The 13,193-nt window shown below is 34.4% G+C and overlaps 1 protein-coding gene and 1 pseudogene across 2 annotated transcripts; one reads left to right on the forward strand and one right to left on the reverse strand.

The window, feature by feature from the left end:
- The first annotated feature begins 6,957 nt into the window (after positions 1 to 6,957).
- On the forward strand, positions 6,958 to 9,663 carry LOC143551501 (nucleobase-ascorbate transporter 6-like). The gene is made up of 12 exons (XM_077041918.1): positions 6,958 to 7,069; positions 7,198 to 7,295; positions 7,386 to 7,562; positions 7,675 to 7,851; positions 7,937 to 7,996; positions 8,119 to 8,303; positions 8,364 to 8,460; positions 8,548 to 8,634; positions 8,706 to 8,764; positions 8,833 to 9,002; positions 9,084 to 9,244; positions 9,353 to 9,663. Exons 1-12 carry the CDS (start codon positions 6,958 to 6,960, stop codon positions 9,569 to 9,571), a joined length of 1,602 nt encoding a protein of 533 aa, XP_076898033.1. The 3' UTR covers positions 9,572 to 9,663.
- Positions 9,664 to 10,064: 401 nt separating this feature from the next.
- Positions 10,065 to 11,793, reverse strand: LOC143551491 (zinc finger transcription factor YY1-like; annotated as a pseudogene). Its single transcript, XR_013138508.1, has 5 exons — positions 11,717 to 11,793; positions 11,395 to 11,453; positions 11,052 to 11,278; positions 10,792 to 10,938; positions 10,065 to 10,705 (listed from the first exon to the last, which is right to left on the reverse strand). The product of XR_013138508.1 is annotated as a zinc finger transcription factor YY1-like (transcript).
- Between the last annotated feature and the right edge of the window lie 1,400 nt (positions 11,794 to 13,193).

The raw sequence follows: 13,193 nt of genomic DNA on the forward strand, positions 1-13,193 counted from the left end.
CCATCTTTTTTATGCGGATGATGCTATGATTATGGGAGAGTGGTCTTCTTTTAATTTTGATAACTTGAAACGTATTCTTCGCATATTTTACTTGTGTTCGGGGCTAAAGATTAATCTCCAAAAATCAGTGTTATTTGAAGTAGGTGTAGAAGATGGTGAGATCGATATCCAAGCTGGTTTCATGGGTTGTAATCCGGGTAGAATCCCGTTCTCTTATCTAGGGATTATGGTTGGCGCTAACATGAATAGGGTGGTTAATTGGGAACCGGTTGTGTCCAAGTTCAAGAAGAGGCTATCTAAATGGAAAGTTAATTCGTTATCTATTGCCGGTCGGTTAACCCTTATTAAATCGGTGCTAGATAGTCTTCCCACTTATTATTTTTCGCTTTTTAAGGCACCCAAGAAGGTTACCAATGATTTAGAAGCTTTGATGAGAAGGTTCTTATGGGGTGGTTCGGATGATGTGAGGAAGATGTCATGGGTGGCTTGGGAGGTAGTCACCAAACCTATAAAAGAAGGGGGTTTAGGTATCGCTCGTTTAGAGGTTAATAATCAAGCGCTGATTACTAAATGGCTTGGGAGATTTCTAAATGATCATCACGCGATGTGGAGAAGAGTAGTGTTGTCTATTCACGGGTCCTCGCGCTGTTGGGGGCTTGCTCCGGTTAATAATGGGGTTCCCGGGGTTTGGAAGAATTGTGTTATGTTTTGGAACAAATTTAAGGTTGATGGTGTGGGTTTTAATAGAGTGATCCGGGCCACAGTTGGGAATGGTCGCCAAGTTCGGTTTTGGATGGATTTGTGGTTGGGTTCGGCGCCGATTATGGACAAGTATCCGTCCTTATATGCGGTAGAAAAACATAAAAATGTCTTGTTAGCAGATCGGTTGGTGGTCACTGGATCTTCTCGTCGCATTGTGTGGGATTGGCTTAGAGCTCCTTGCTCCCAACAGGAGGTGATCGAGAAGCAAGAGTTGGAAGATCTCCTTCAAGGGGTGGTGATGGTTGACCGTGATGATTCATGGTCTTGGGCGGTTGGTAGCTGCAAAGAGTTCGAGGTTTCGGCGATTAAAAGATGGATGGTGCGGTCCGTTGTGGATGCTGGGAGTTTCGGTTTCCAATGGAGCGATTGGGTCCCGAACAAATGTAATATTTTTATGTGGAGGGCCGTTCTGGATAGTCTTCCAACCAAGCAGGCTTTAGCTAGACGTCATTTGCATTGTGATGATCATAGTTGCGCTTTATGTGAGAGTAATGAGGAATCGCTCGAGCACTTGTTAACCGGGTGTTTCATTTCTATGGCCTTTTGGAATGCGATTGGTTCATGGTGCAACATCCCTAGATCTTTTGTTTTTCATGTCAATGATTTGGTGGAAGTGCATAAGGTTTGTGGTGCGACGGGGAACAAGAGATTGATTATTCATGGAATTGTCATCATTACTTGTTGGAGGATTTGGCGGGCTAGGAATGAAAAGATTTTTTCGGGCAAGAACACTAAGGTGGTAGAAATGGTTGCGGATATAAAATCTTTGGGTTTTTTTTTGTACAAAAATAGATCTAAGATATGGATAGTGGATTGGAAAAGATGGTGTTTATTTGATGTAACGTGATTGTTGTTTTTGGTTTTTGGATTTCAGCGTCTTTGTTTTTTATGAAAGTCAATTTTCAAAAAAAAAAAAAATATATTATAGTATCCCCTAGGAGTTTTAATGGGTTCTAGCCTCACAAGATGTTAAAAGATAAAAAAACAAAATTTAGCTAGTATTTAAAATTTGATAATTTTCATCTGTTTTTTTTTTATTTTGTTTTACTTTATTACTTAAAATAGGGATGATATTTAGAGATTCACTTTTCACCTTCTATATTTAGAGCTCCATTATCTCATATTATGAGTGTTGAAAAAAGGAGAAAATAAAATCAAATATTAATATATAAATATTATTCAATTGATACAAGCCAAAAGATACTTCACGGTTTGCAATTAAATTTTGTTTTTTGTTAGTTTGTTACCAACTTAGTGTGGGGTGGGGCAATAACACTAGAAGCCATACCATACATATCATTATATGCACATCGGATATCTTGTATTGTGGGTTCATAAATATTAATAAATAAAATTGTAGAGCTAGTTAATGTTGTTGACCTTATACGTACTGTAGACATTTGTCAAATGTGGTACTTTAAATGTAAATTTATTCATGCGGAATTTGTTCGTCTTGTCGGCCGTAGATCATGGCAACTTCACGTATTCTCATGTTTATGTTGACATCAACACGTTAAGACTAGTTATTAGTGTATTATATAAATATTAAAGATTTCACTCACATGTGCATCATCAATTATATGTCTAATGTCTAGAACATCATCAATTATAGAACAATTTATCATCACATTCTCCTAATGTGGATTCAAGAATATTATAACTTAAATATTGCATTTTATAAATACTTTAGTTACATAAAAAAATATCTAAATAAGTTCGATTCGCTCGCTATGGTAGCCAATGTGTCCGACGAAACAAAATATATCAAAGTGTGAATACAAATATTCTTGGAACGGGAACACCCCATTTTTTTTATCGAAAATAATTATTATTCTTGTTAAGTTTGACCAAACTGTTAAACTTGAGAGCATAACTCAAATTGTCAAATTTATGAGTGAAATTGCCAACTTAACAAACGTGAAAAAAAACCCTCAAAAAGTTCACCTTTCTATAAAATCATATACCCATTTATTAAATAGTTATATTTTTTTCACAAATTTACTGTATGAATTGGAAGACATGTATTGAATTTACAAATTGATTTTGGTTTCAAACATGTTATGCTTTGAATCACAAATCAATGAAACAAGCTTATGCCTAATCTCATACATTCAAACTGTTATAAACCATATTTATAATTTTATACATAAGTAGCTTGATTGAAACAAGTTAGAACAAATCTAAGTTGTTTGATAGATTGTAACGTGCGTAACCAAAAAGCAGTCGAGAATGAGTTAGGTGCAGTGGCGAAGCTTGGGCTTAGTCACGAGGGTGACCGAAGTCCGTGACTCAAAAATTTTCGGGTCGATGATTCGGTTCGTGCCGGTGATTCGGGTCGGGTCGGATCAAACAATCATCATCATCATCATCATCATCATCATATCGTACGCAGTATATCCCACCAATAGCAAAGCTATGATATAATCGGATCAAACAATATAACATCTATATATCTAATTTTTCTTCATTTATTCAAACAATTGTTCTTATAATAAAAAAACAAAATAATTTTTAACCAATAAATACTTAATTTATTCATGATAATGTGAAAGGAAGAGTGAGTAGGGATTAGCAAATTCAGCATCGGTACCGGTACCGGTACCGAAATCGGTACAGATTTGGTATCGTCTGTAGCGAATAGGTACCAAAGTTTTGATTTTCGGTACCGGTATATCTCAAATTTTACCTTCAATACCGGTATTGAACCGAATATTTTGGTATCGGTATGGTATGGTACCGATCTCATCCCTATGGGTGAATACCTAGAAGAAGAATTGCAAAGACCTAAAATATTTATAAAAACAAATATTTTACTATTCGACTACTATTTTGTAATTTTTGTTTATAAATAATGCGAGATTTTAGAAAAAATAACCAAACGATGGGGTATTATATTTATAAAAAAAATCAGTTGTGACCGGTAGAATTTTGGAAAAATACATCGGGGTGACCGCGCTTAATACCTATAAAAATTTTCAAGAAAAATCGCGAAATTTACCCTACCAACAGAGAAAACGGCAGTAGCCGGGGCCACCCCCAGTCCCCATTGAGCTTCGCCCCTGGTTAGTTGTATGTGTAATTGATCAAGTTAGTATAATGGTACATGTAACTTTCCTTTTTTCTTATATGAAGTAGAAAATATATTAACAAAAAGAAAAAAAAAAGCCTGGTTTTGAATGAGTTGTATCTAGGCACGTGTTGGAAATGTAGAGGGTGGTTGTTATGTAATGTGCACTAGCTTCTTCATGATGTGACCACTAATACGTTGAACCAACCGACGATACAACTATTGCCTATATGTTTATTATTAGCCAAACACACCAAGGGATAAGCTTTTTGAGGGATCACAAGTAAGGTGCCTTTCGTATAACGTAGAGGTCGATGTTTTAAATGCTACATGACGCAAGCCTTATAGAATTATTTAGAAGTAATTTGTAGTTCAAAAAGTTATATATTAGAAGTCTGGCAAAATACTAGAAGAGAAAACGATGTGAGCATAATATCGCATCGTCTTCATTGGAGGCAAATCTCCTTACATAATAATTAGCGTTTCTAGCTTTTAAATTTAAAATTTTGTCTACGAAGATGAAAACACAAACTTTATGGTTCATTTAGGAAAAAAGAAAGAACTTTTTATTCACACTTTCTCATGAACCATTATTGATATATATTTATCGCACGTGGAAGTAGAAACATATTTTGTGATCTTTAATTCGATCATGAGGGTATCCGGGTTTATCACCAGTAGACCTTGGTGCGGTTGGGTTTTCCCCGGAATAACTTTGAGACGCTTAACGACCCCGTACGGCTGGGTTGGCCAACTGGCGTGACCTTTAACCATCGGGTCACTCCGTATAAAATACCTAGGCATTCTATGTTTGTTGGCCGTTCAAAAAAAACGTTATTTTAAATCGGTTTTTCATACACTAGTTTATGACTTTATGCACCTCGGCTTCCAAGTTCCAACTTCCAAGGCCCATGTCATAACTTTGAGATTACAGATTGGATTTGGGCTCATGTGATATTTTAGGCCTATTGGATATACTCTAAACCCATCGGCTCATCTTAGTTATCCGGTCCACATATAATCTTTAAGATGACTCATGACCAAAATAACCCATTTTTTATTTGGAATAAAGTTCTTGAGTCAATGTACTTTAATTTAAAATCACAAAGTCCACAACTTTGAAAATTTAGGATTTCCTAATAGTAACTAAATCTTTCATGGATTTATTAAATCACTTAATTTTCATTAAATATATATCACCATCACTTGATAACAACCGACATTGACACATGCTTCACATCGATTAAGAACCATAAAAATGAACACCGTTACCGGTTTTCAATAATACTAATACCGTTACCAATATTGTACGAACACTCGTATAACTTATAATACAAAAAAATACTTTATTTTGAATACAACTATATTTTTAACAAAAAAAAATTCATAGGAATGTCGAGATAAAAACATTAGACACATATGCAAAAATCACAATAACGAATACCAATACTTGTTTAATAATATTAATACCAATGTTGTTATGTTGAAATCAATTTAGTTTGTCACAGTACTGACACTCGTATAGCTTGGAAAACAAATAAAAAATTACTATAGATTTTGAATACAACTTCGTTAACATAATATATGCCGACATGTCAAAAAAGAAAAGAAAAAAGCACTAAACACACATTTGCATTCAACTTTTGTTATAAGTAGGTTAAAACGTGTATATTTAAGTATAAGACATATATTATTAAAATTTTAAATGTAGCTTAATAATACATTTGAAAAACCCGGTGAAAAATCTTACGAAGAAAGCACATGCAAAATATTTAATTTGTAAGGTATAGACATAAAAGAGAAGACTATTAATCCTTGGTCTCTAAGGAGAGCGCTGCTCATAAATGAATATCTTTTTTGCTTTGAATCTTATTATTTAATACTCCCAAAACTGCTTAGGCCATGAGAAGTGAGATTTATTAAAAATATTATATTTATAGTCTAGTTTTAAAAAGTAACATGTTTGGTATTTTATATTTACATTGCAATTTTAACAAACTTTCTATAGAGGTTTGTGTTATATTCAGAAAGTGAGACAAAATAGAAAATATAAACAAATTTTGCTATTTAATTCTATTTATGAAATAAATTACTTAGAAAATATCAATTGTTACAGTCAAGTGACTCAAGTTTACTTTCTTTGGTTATTAATTTATTAATATAAACGAGTCCATCCTATTCCTATAGAAATAGAATAGATATAGATGTTTGTTCATACCAACACGTTTCACTTTATTTGAATTTTCACACACTTATTAAATACAAACTGAATCAATTCTTTGAGGGTAAAACAAACATTACTTATTACAACTATTATTACACCCTATATTAATTCAAACATGATCGAATATTTGAATCGCAAATTAACATGATATAACAAGCGTGCGTGATTTAACGTTTTCACGTCTAATTTTTGTTTTTAACAGTTCCGCCGCAACACGCTTTTTTTTTACACAAACTTTCTGATATTGCCAACGTCCTTGCTTTAACACGTGACCTTTTTATATAAATTTTCGAAAACGTTAATCTTTTTGTCAACTTAACTAGTTTGTATTTTTTAACGACTCCGCCGCAACGCGTGAGTTGTAATAATTACTAGTTAATAATAATAATAATAATAATAACGTTATTATTATATTGTATTGTAATAACATTATTATTATATAATATATTATGTTGTAATAACATTATGATATTATATAATATGTTGTAAATTGTAATATTGTTACACACGGTGAGAATATTATTACAGTTATATTGAAAGAAGATTGGTTGAAAATGATTAAAGCAGGCAGGATAATATTAATGGATTACTTGTGCATGACTGTATAAAGTGCAGAGATGAGTAAATAAAAGTTGGCAGTGGGGATGAACAACATTTGCTTTTACTTTAACAAAAAAAGTATAACCCTGCCTCTATTTAATTCATAAATAAATACATAAAAGATTCCATCTTTTCTTTGTTTCTTCAATCTGTTTCACACACTCTTTTTCTTTTTATTATTTGTTATATATCAACTGATCATCAAGTTCCTTAAGTTTTTCCACATTTAATAGTAGACACATTTAAGTTGTTACTTGCAGGTTAAGATTCCTAGTGTGAAACATTTGTTGCAAGGAAGAAAGGCATGGCTGGAGGAGGAGCCGCACCGCCACCGAAACAAGACGATCAGCAGCCGCACCCTGCGAAAGATCAGCTTCCGAATGTCTCTTATTGCATCACCAGTCCACCGCCATGGCGTAAGTCTTATTTATTTATTTTTTTTTTAATTTTTTTAGACAAGTATCATTCATTAAACGGACAACAAGTTACACCTTTTTGAATAATAGAACTAAGTCGTTTAAAAATAACATTTTGATTGCTGCAGCTGAGGCAATATTATTAGGCTTCCAACATTACATTGTAATGCTTGGAACAACAGTTCTCATTCCCACAACTCTTGTTCCTCAAATGGGTGGTGGTCATGTAAGTCTTTTTCACAATATTAATAAGTTAATAACACACATCATTTTAATGATAAACTTTTGAGTTAGTTTGTTTTGTTTATTATCTTAGGAAGAAAAAGCAAAGATGATTCAAACACTGCTGTTTGTTGCTGGTTTAAATACATTAACACAAACGCTTTTTGGGACACGGTTGCCGGCTGTTATAGGGGGATCGTACACTTTCGTGCCTCCAACGATTTCAATCATACTAGCGGGTCGATATAGTGGCATCATGGATCCTAAGGAGGTGGTTATACAACTTATACTTATGATATCACAGCCTTTTATAAAACTTACATGGATAAGATTCTGTTTGATTTTAAATCCAATTTAATTTCCAAATGTCGATGATTATGTAGAAATTTGAGAGGATTATGAGAGGGACTCAAGGTGCTCTTATTCTTGCATCTACTCTGCAAATAGTGCTCGGTTTTAGTGGCCTTTGGCGTAATATCACAAGGTTCATGAGCCCGTTGTCTGCAGTTCCGTTGGTGGCTTTGAGTGGATTTGGACTGTATGAGTTTGGTTTTCCCTTGGTATACATATATATCTTATCTACATATGTTATATGGAATGCTGCCTTAAGTATTAGTTTTAATATAGTTGCATGATTTTCTGCAGGTTGCGAAATGTGTTGAAATTGGACTGCCACAGATCGTGTTTCTGCTAATTTTCTCGCAGGTAACATCTTTAACAATATTATTTTACGAGTGACAAATTATGCCTCGTTTTGCCACATATAGTATATATATTCCAAGAAAGATGGTATCATGTTAAACTATGAGATTGAATGTTTGTTGCAGTACATACCGAATCTTATGAAGGGGAAAAGTCATATATTTGACCGCTTTTCTGTTTTATTCTCTATCGTAATTGTGTGGATATACGCTCATTTACTCACTGTTAGTGGGGCCTACAAGAACAAATCTGACACAACTCAACTAAGCTGTAGAACTGATCGGGCTGGAATCATAGCCGGTGCTCCTTGGTAAATGTTGTCTGTCAATTTGCATTCTTTACAATATTATTAAAAACAGTTTTGGTACAGGATACGTGTTCCTTATCCGTTTCAATGGGGTGCTCCTACTTTTGATGCTGGAGAAGCTTTTGCTATGATGGTTGCAGCGCTGGTCGCTCTTGTCGAGGTTTAACTAACTTTTAATCTTCTTATTTCATATGATAACTGTTTTCATATGTTTTATTAACCTTTTTATTTGTTATTGGGTTGGCAGTCTACTGGTGCGTTTATTGCAGTAGCTAGGTATGCAAGTGCAACTCCTATGCCACCTTCTGTTCTTAGCCGTGGCATCGGTTGGCAGGTACCTGTGGTTTTATACTACGATTTTATATAGTTTTCGGGATCATAACTATTCAATTTTGTTTCTTTAAGGGAGTTGGCATTCTGTTTTCGGGAATCTTTGGGACAGGAAATGGTTCATCTGTATCCGTGTAAGCTATGCATTGTTTCAAAATAAATAGGTTATCAAGATTTGTTTCTAAGGTGGAATGTGTGACAGGGAAAACGCTGGTTTGCTGGGGTTGACACGAGTCGGTAGCAGAAGGGTTGTGCAGATTTCTGCTGGTTTCATGATATTCTTTTCCATTCTTGGAAAATTTGGGGCGGTATTTGCGTCGATTCCTGCACCTATTGTAGCAGCCTTGTATTGTCTGTTCTTCGCCTACGTGGGTATGCATGCATACATGAACTATAAACATTTTTTTTATAGTTGCAGTCTGTTGATGAGTGAGTTTTGTTGGATGATAACAGGGTCAGCGGGACTCGGGTTTCTACAGTTCTGTAATCTAAATAGTTTCAGAGTAAAATTTATTCTTGGATTCTCGATCTTCATGGGACTATCGATACCTCAGTACTTCAATGAGCACACTGCGCTTAAGGGTTATGGTCCTGTACACACAAAAGCTAGATGGGTAACAACTAACAGTTCACATCCTCTTTCTTAGAGACCGAACAAATGATAAAGTCGTAGTATTAAGCTAAGTTAACGTTTCTGTTTGTTTGTTTGTTTGTTTGTTCAGTGGAATGATATGGTGAATGTACCGTTCTCTTCGGAAGCGTTTGTGGGTGGATTATTGGCTCTGTTGCTGGATGTAACATTAAGGCAGAAAGACACTGCAGCAAGAAAGGACAGAGGAATGCATTGGTGGGACAAGTACAGATCGTTTAAAACGGATTCAAGAAGTGAAGAGTTCTACTCTTTGCCTTTTAATCTCAACAAGTTTTTCCCTTCAGTTTGATCTTTATGCATTTTGTTTTGAATCTTGTTTCTTGAATCATAGTAAATTTTAGTTTTTTCTTGAATGCGTCTTAATTAAATTGGCTTAAGAGACTGGGACTTTATTATTGTCACAGTGGATTCAAGATCTGGATATATATTTATATATATATAAACTAATTAAGGCATCACGTGCCATATAGTGTATATGGTCCACAAGGAAAAAAAACGGTCATATGGCTCGTATGAGGGGCAAATCATACGGCCCATAAGATGTGTTTGACTGACAAAGAAAATGATTAATGTGACCACTAAGTTATACCGTATGATCATTTTTTCACCTTATCAGACTTGTATGATGTGGCAGACTCTGATCTGCAAACTTGATCAAACATCATATGACTGTGTTGAATATTGATTATTTTACTTGTGAATTAAGGTGCCATGTTGACATAAGAAGCCACATCAGTCAACTACTACAATGTCAAGGTCCTAAATGAATAATAATATAGAAGTTAATTGAAAGGAAGTTTTAAGCACTTTTTATAGAAAAGAAAGAGAGAATATACTTATTTAGCATTTACAAAATATGAACAAAATATAACAGTAAACTAACCAAAAACATACAAACAGATTAATCCTCGTCGGTCTCTTCGTCGTCGTCTTCAGTCTCTTCACTGTCTTCATCCTCTTGCATAGGTGTAGCCACCACCGGCCATGGCTACTTCTTTGCAGGAACAGCAGGTGGCGCCTTACGCTTCACAGCTTTGGCCAATGGAAGCTTTATGTTGGGCTTTGGGCGGCTCGCTTTCTGACTTTTGCTGCTTCCACTTTTGACTGCATACTGACCATCATGGTCACTACCAGCGTCCATGTCAGCATCTGCGTTGTTCTTGTTACGTGGGGGTGGGGTGTTTTTCGGATGTTCCTCCGGGAGATGACCCGGGTGCTCTCTTCTTAAATGGAGGTTAAGTTTGTATTCATGTATGTAAGCCTTTTCACATCCTTCATAAGGACACGCGTATGGTCTATCCGACGACGCTGTGGCGTAAGTGCCAGCTGCAGCCACCTTCGACAGCTTGGTACCGGGAGACGGTTTTTCCACGGGTTGGACTTGGATATACTTGGGCGGCAATTCACCCATGTTATTCAGATTCTGCTAAAAGTTCAAAAGTCAAAAGGTCAAACTAAATACGATATTCATGTTGAGCAATTTGTTTATACTGTGGATATAAAGATAACCTTTTCATGGCGAGACGTAATGTGATTCTTTAGTTTATTATATTCATGAGCATATCTCTTGCCGCATTCTTGAAATGGGCAGATATGATAGTTCTCCTGAGAATGAGTCTTCATGTGTGACCTCAGGTTAAAATCTAACGAGAAAGCCTGCAATAATATATTAAATCATCTAAACTGATATTTATTAATTAATAAATGATAATACTATGAAAGTGAGTTGTTTTTTTACATTTTTATCACAAATGTACAAATGATAATACCTTACCACAACCTTCATGTGGACATACAAAATCTCTCTCACCCGTATGGATAAATCAACAATATAACTGCTACCACATAATTCTCAAGAAAAGACCAACCTTTCCACAATTTTCGTAATGGCAAACGTTTTCCCGCAGGAAGAGAACTTCAGTAGTTGGTTCGGGTTGAGGTTCTACTACTGTCACTGGATTTTCCGTCTTGTCTTGCATCGCCTTCATTTGAGATTTTAATTGCACAAACAACAAAACACAAGTTTGTTAAACTTGTCGAGACAGCAACTTAAGCGATCCAAATTTTTTTTATTGTCATTTGTTTAAGTGATGGTTGTGCTAGCTAATGTACCTGTGACCCATTTGAAAAGGAAGCATTTTCCACCTGTAGCTACAACATCCTGGGGTACCCTGGGTGAATAATAATAATAATAATAGTAATATATATACATAAGTTAATAATAATAATGTCAAGGCTGGAAATAAATGAAAGTACAAACATAACATTGATGAAGTGTGTGATTCATTTAACTAAACGAACAAACACGAACAAATAAGCAGAAGATATAGAATTTAGTAAGTAAGTAAGTTTATGAATTGAATTGGGGGTTATAAACTGGAAATAATAATAATAATAATAATAATAAATGAGTGTATGTGTTACTGTTACTTACCATTGTTTGAACCACTTAACAGCAGGCGTTTTGGAGTTGATCATCAGCGGACATCGTTCGAAGAGATGATGCTTCATACTAGTCTACTTAATTAGGGCTTTCAATTCAATTCAATTGATATGCGTCGGAGACCATAAACACAAAGATGATGATGATGATGATGATGATGATATTATGGACATTATTTCTTACTTTCTTTTTTTCTTGTTGTTGTTATTATTATTATTATTATTATTATTATTGTGAAACAACTACCTGTTAACAAGATTCATACATATATAGAGATGATAAAGAGAAAGAAGATTAATTCTTATTGATATCTATAACTAAATACAAGATGTCTTTATTTATAAGGACTTTTACATTAATACATGGATAATGAATAGATGATGTTTAAGCGTGTGGAGAGTCACACTAATAAATAATGGTTCATAACACTCCCCCTTGACTATCCACATAATAGAATACGCTTGGTAATGTTGCCTTATTAAAAACCTTGCTAGGAAAACCCATTGGGACAAAACCATAACTAAGGGAAAAAGAGGGCAACGCGTATAATACCCCCCTCATTTATACATCCTTTAAGTGACGGGTTCCAATCTTCTGGGAAAGTTTTTTGAGACTTTTGTAACTAACAGTCCACCGCTTGATCTTATAATGTACACTTCCTTATTTGGATACTCCCCCTCATTTATACATCCGAAAGTTATGAGTTTTGATCTTCTTGGAAAGTTTGTTTGAGACTTTTATAGTTAACAATCCGCCGCTTGATCTTGTAGTTTACACTTAGAAATCTTCGTATATGACTAATAGTATATCATCTTGTAAATAAGTGACTTGTAGTGCCTTATCTTGTAAATAAGTACCATTTGCTATATTGCATTCCCTGCATCAACATAACTAACCAAACCACTCATATATTTCATACCTTGAATGTATCAAAATATTTATGTTTAGCTAATTTTGAAGCCTCTTCACTTGAAACAAGTTATATCTTATCAATAAATATAAATAAATAATATATAAATATTGCACCAATTGCAATAAACTATAGTACTTCATTCATATTAAAATGCTTCAACATTTTATATATGAAGTTTGATTTATAAAAATATCATTATAGAAATGTTCTACACGCATACCGTCTCTTTATAAGGTACAATGCAATCATCAACATTATATTATTGATTTAATATTAAAATATTCCATACATGAATCAAATATATCATATTCATATCTCTTTTTCAAGAGATAGTCACCGAGTTGATTATATCATTTCTGACTCGGCTTTTATAGTTCACGTATAGAACTTGCTAATTTCATATAATATATTTCTTGAGATTTTAGCTTAAATGCTTCCTACACGTATAATTTGTCATGAACTTCCTTCTATGTTAACCAATCATGTATATAATATATGACTCAAAAGGTTTTGCAATCCATCATGGACTTCCTTCCATGTTAACCAATCATGTAT

The sequence above is a fragment of the Bidens hawaiensis genome, unplaced genomic scaffold, assembly GCF_021521415.1.
Source record: "Bidens hawaiensis isolate Kalapana, Puna unplaced genomic scaffold, B.hawaiensis_p1.1 tig00016458_1, whole genome shotgun sequence".
In the NCBI taxonomy this organism is placed as follows: domain Eukaryota; kingdom Viridiplantae; phylum Streptophyta; class Magnoliopsida; order Asterales; family Asteraceae; genus Bidens; species Bidens hawaiensis.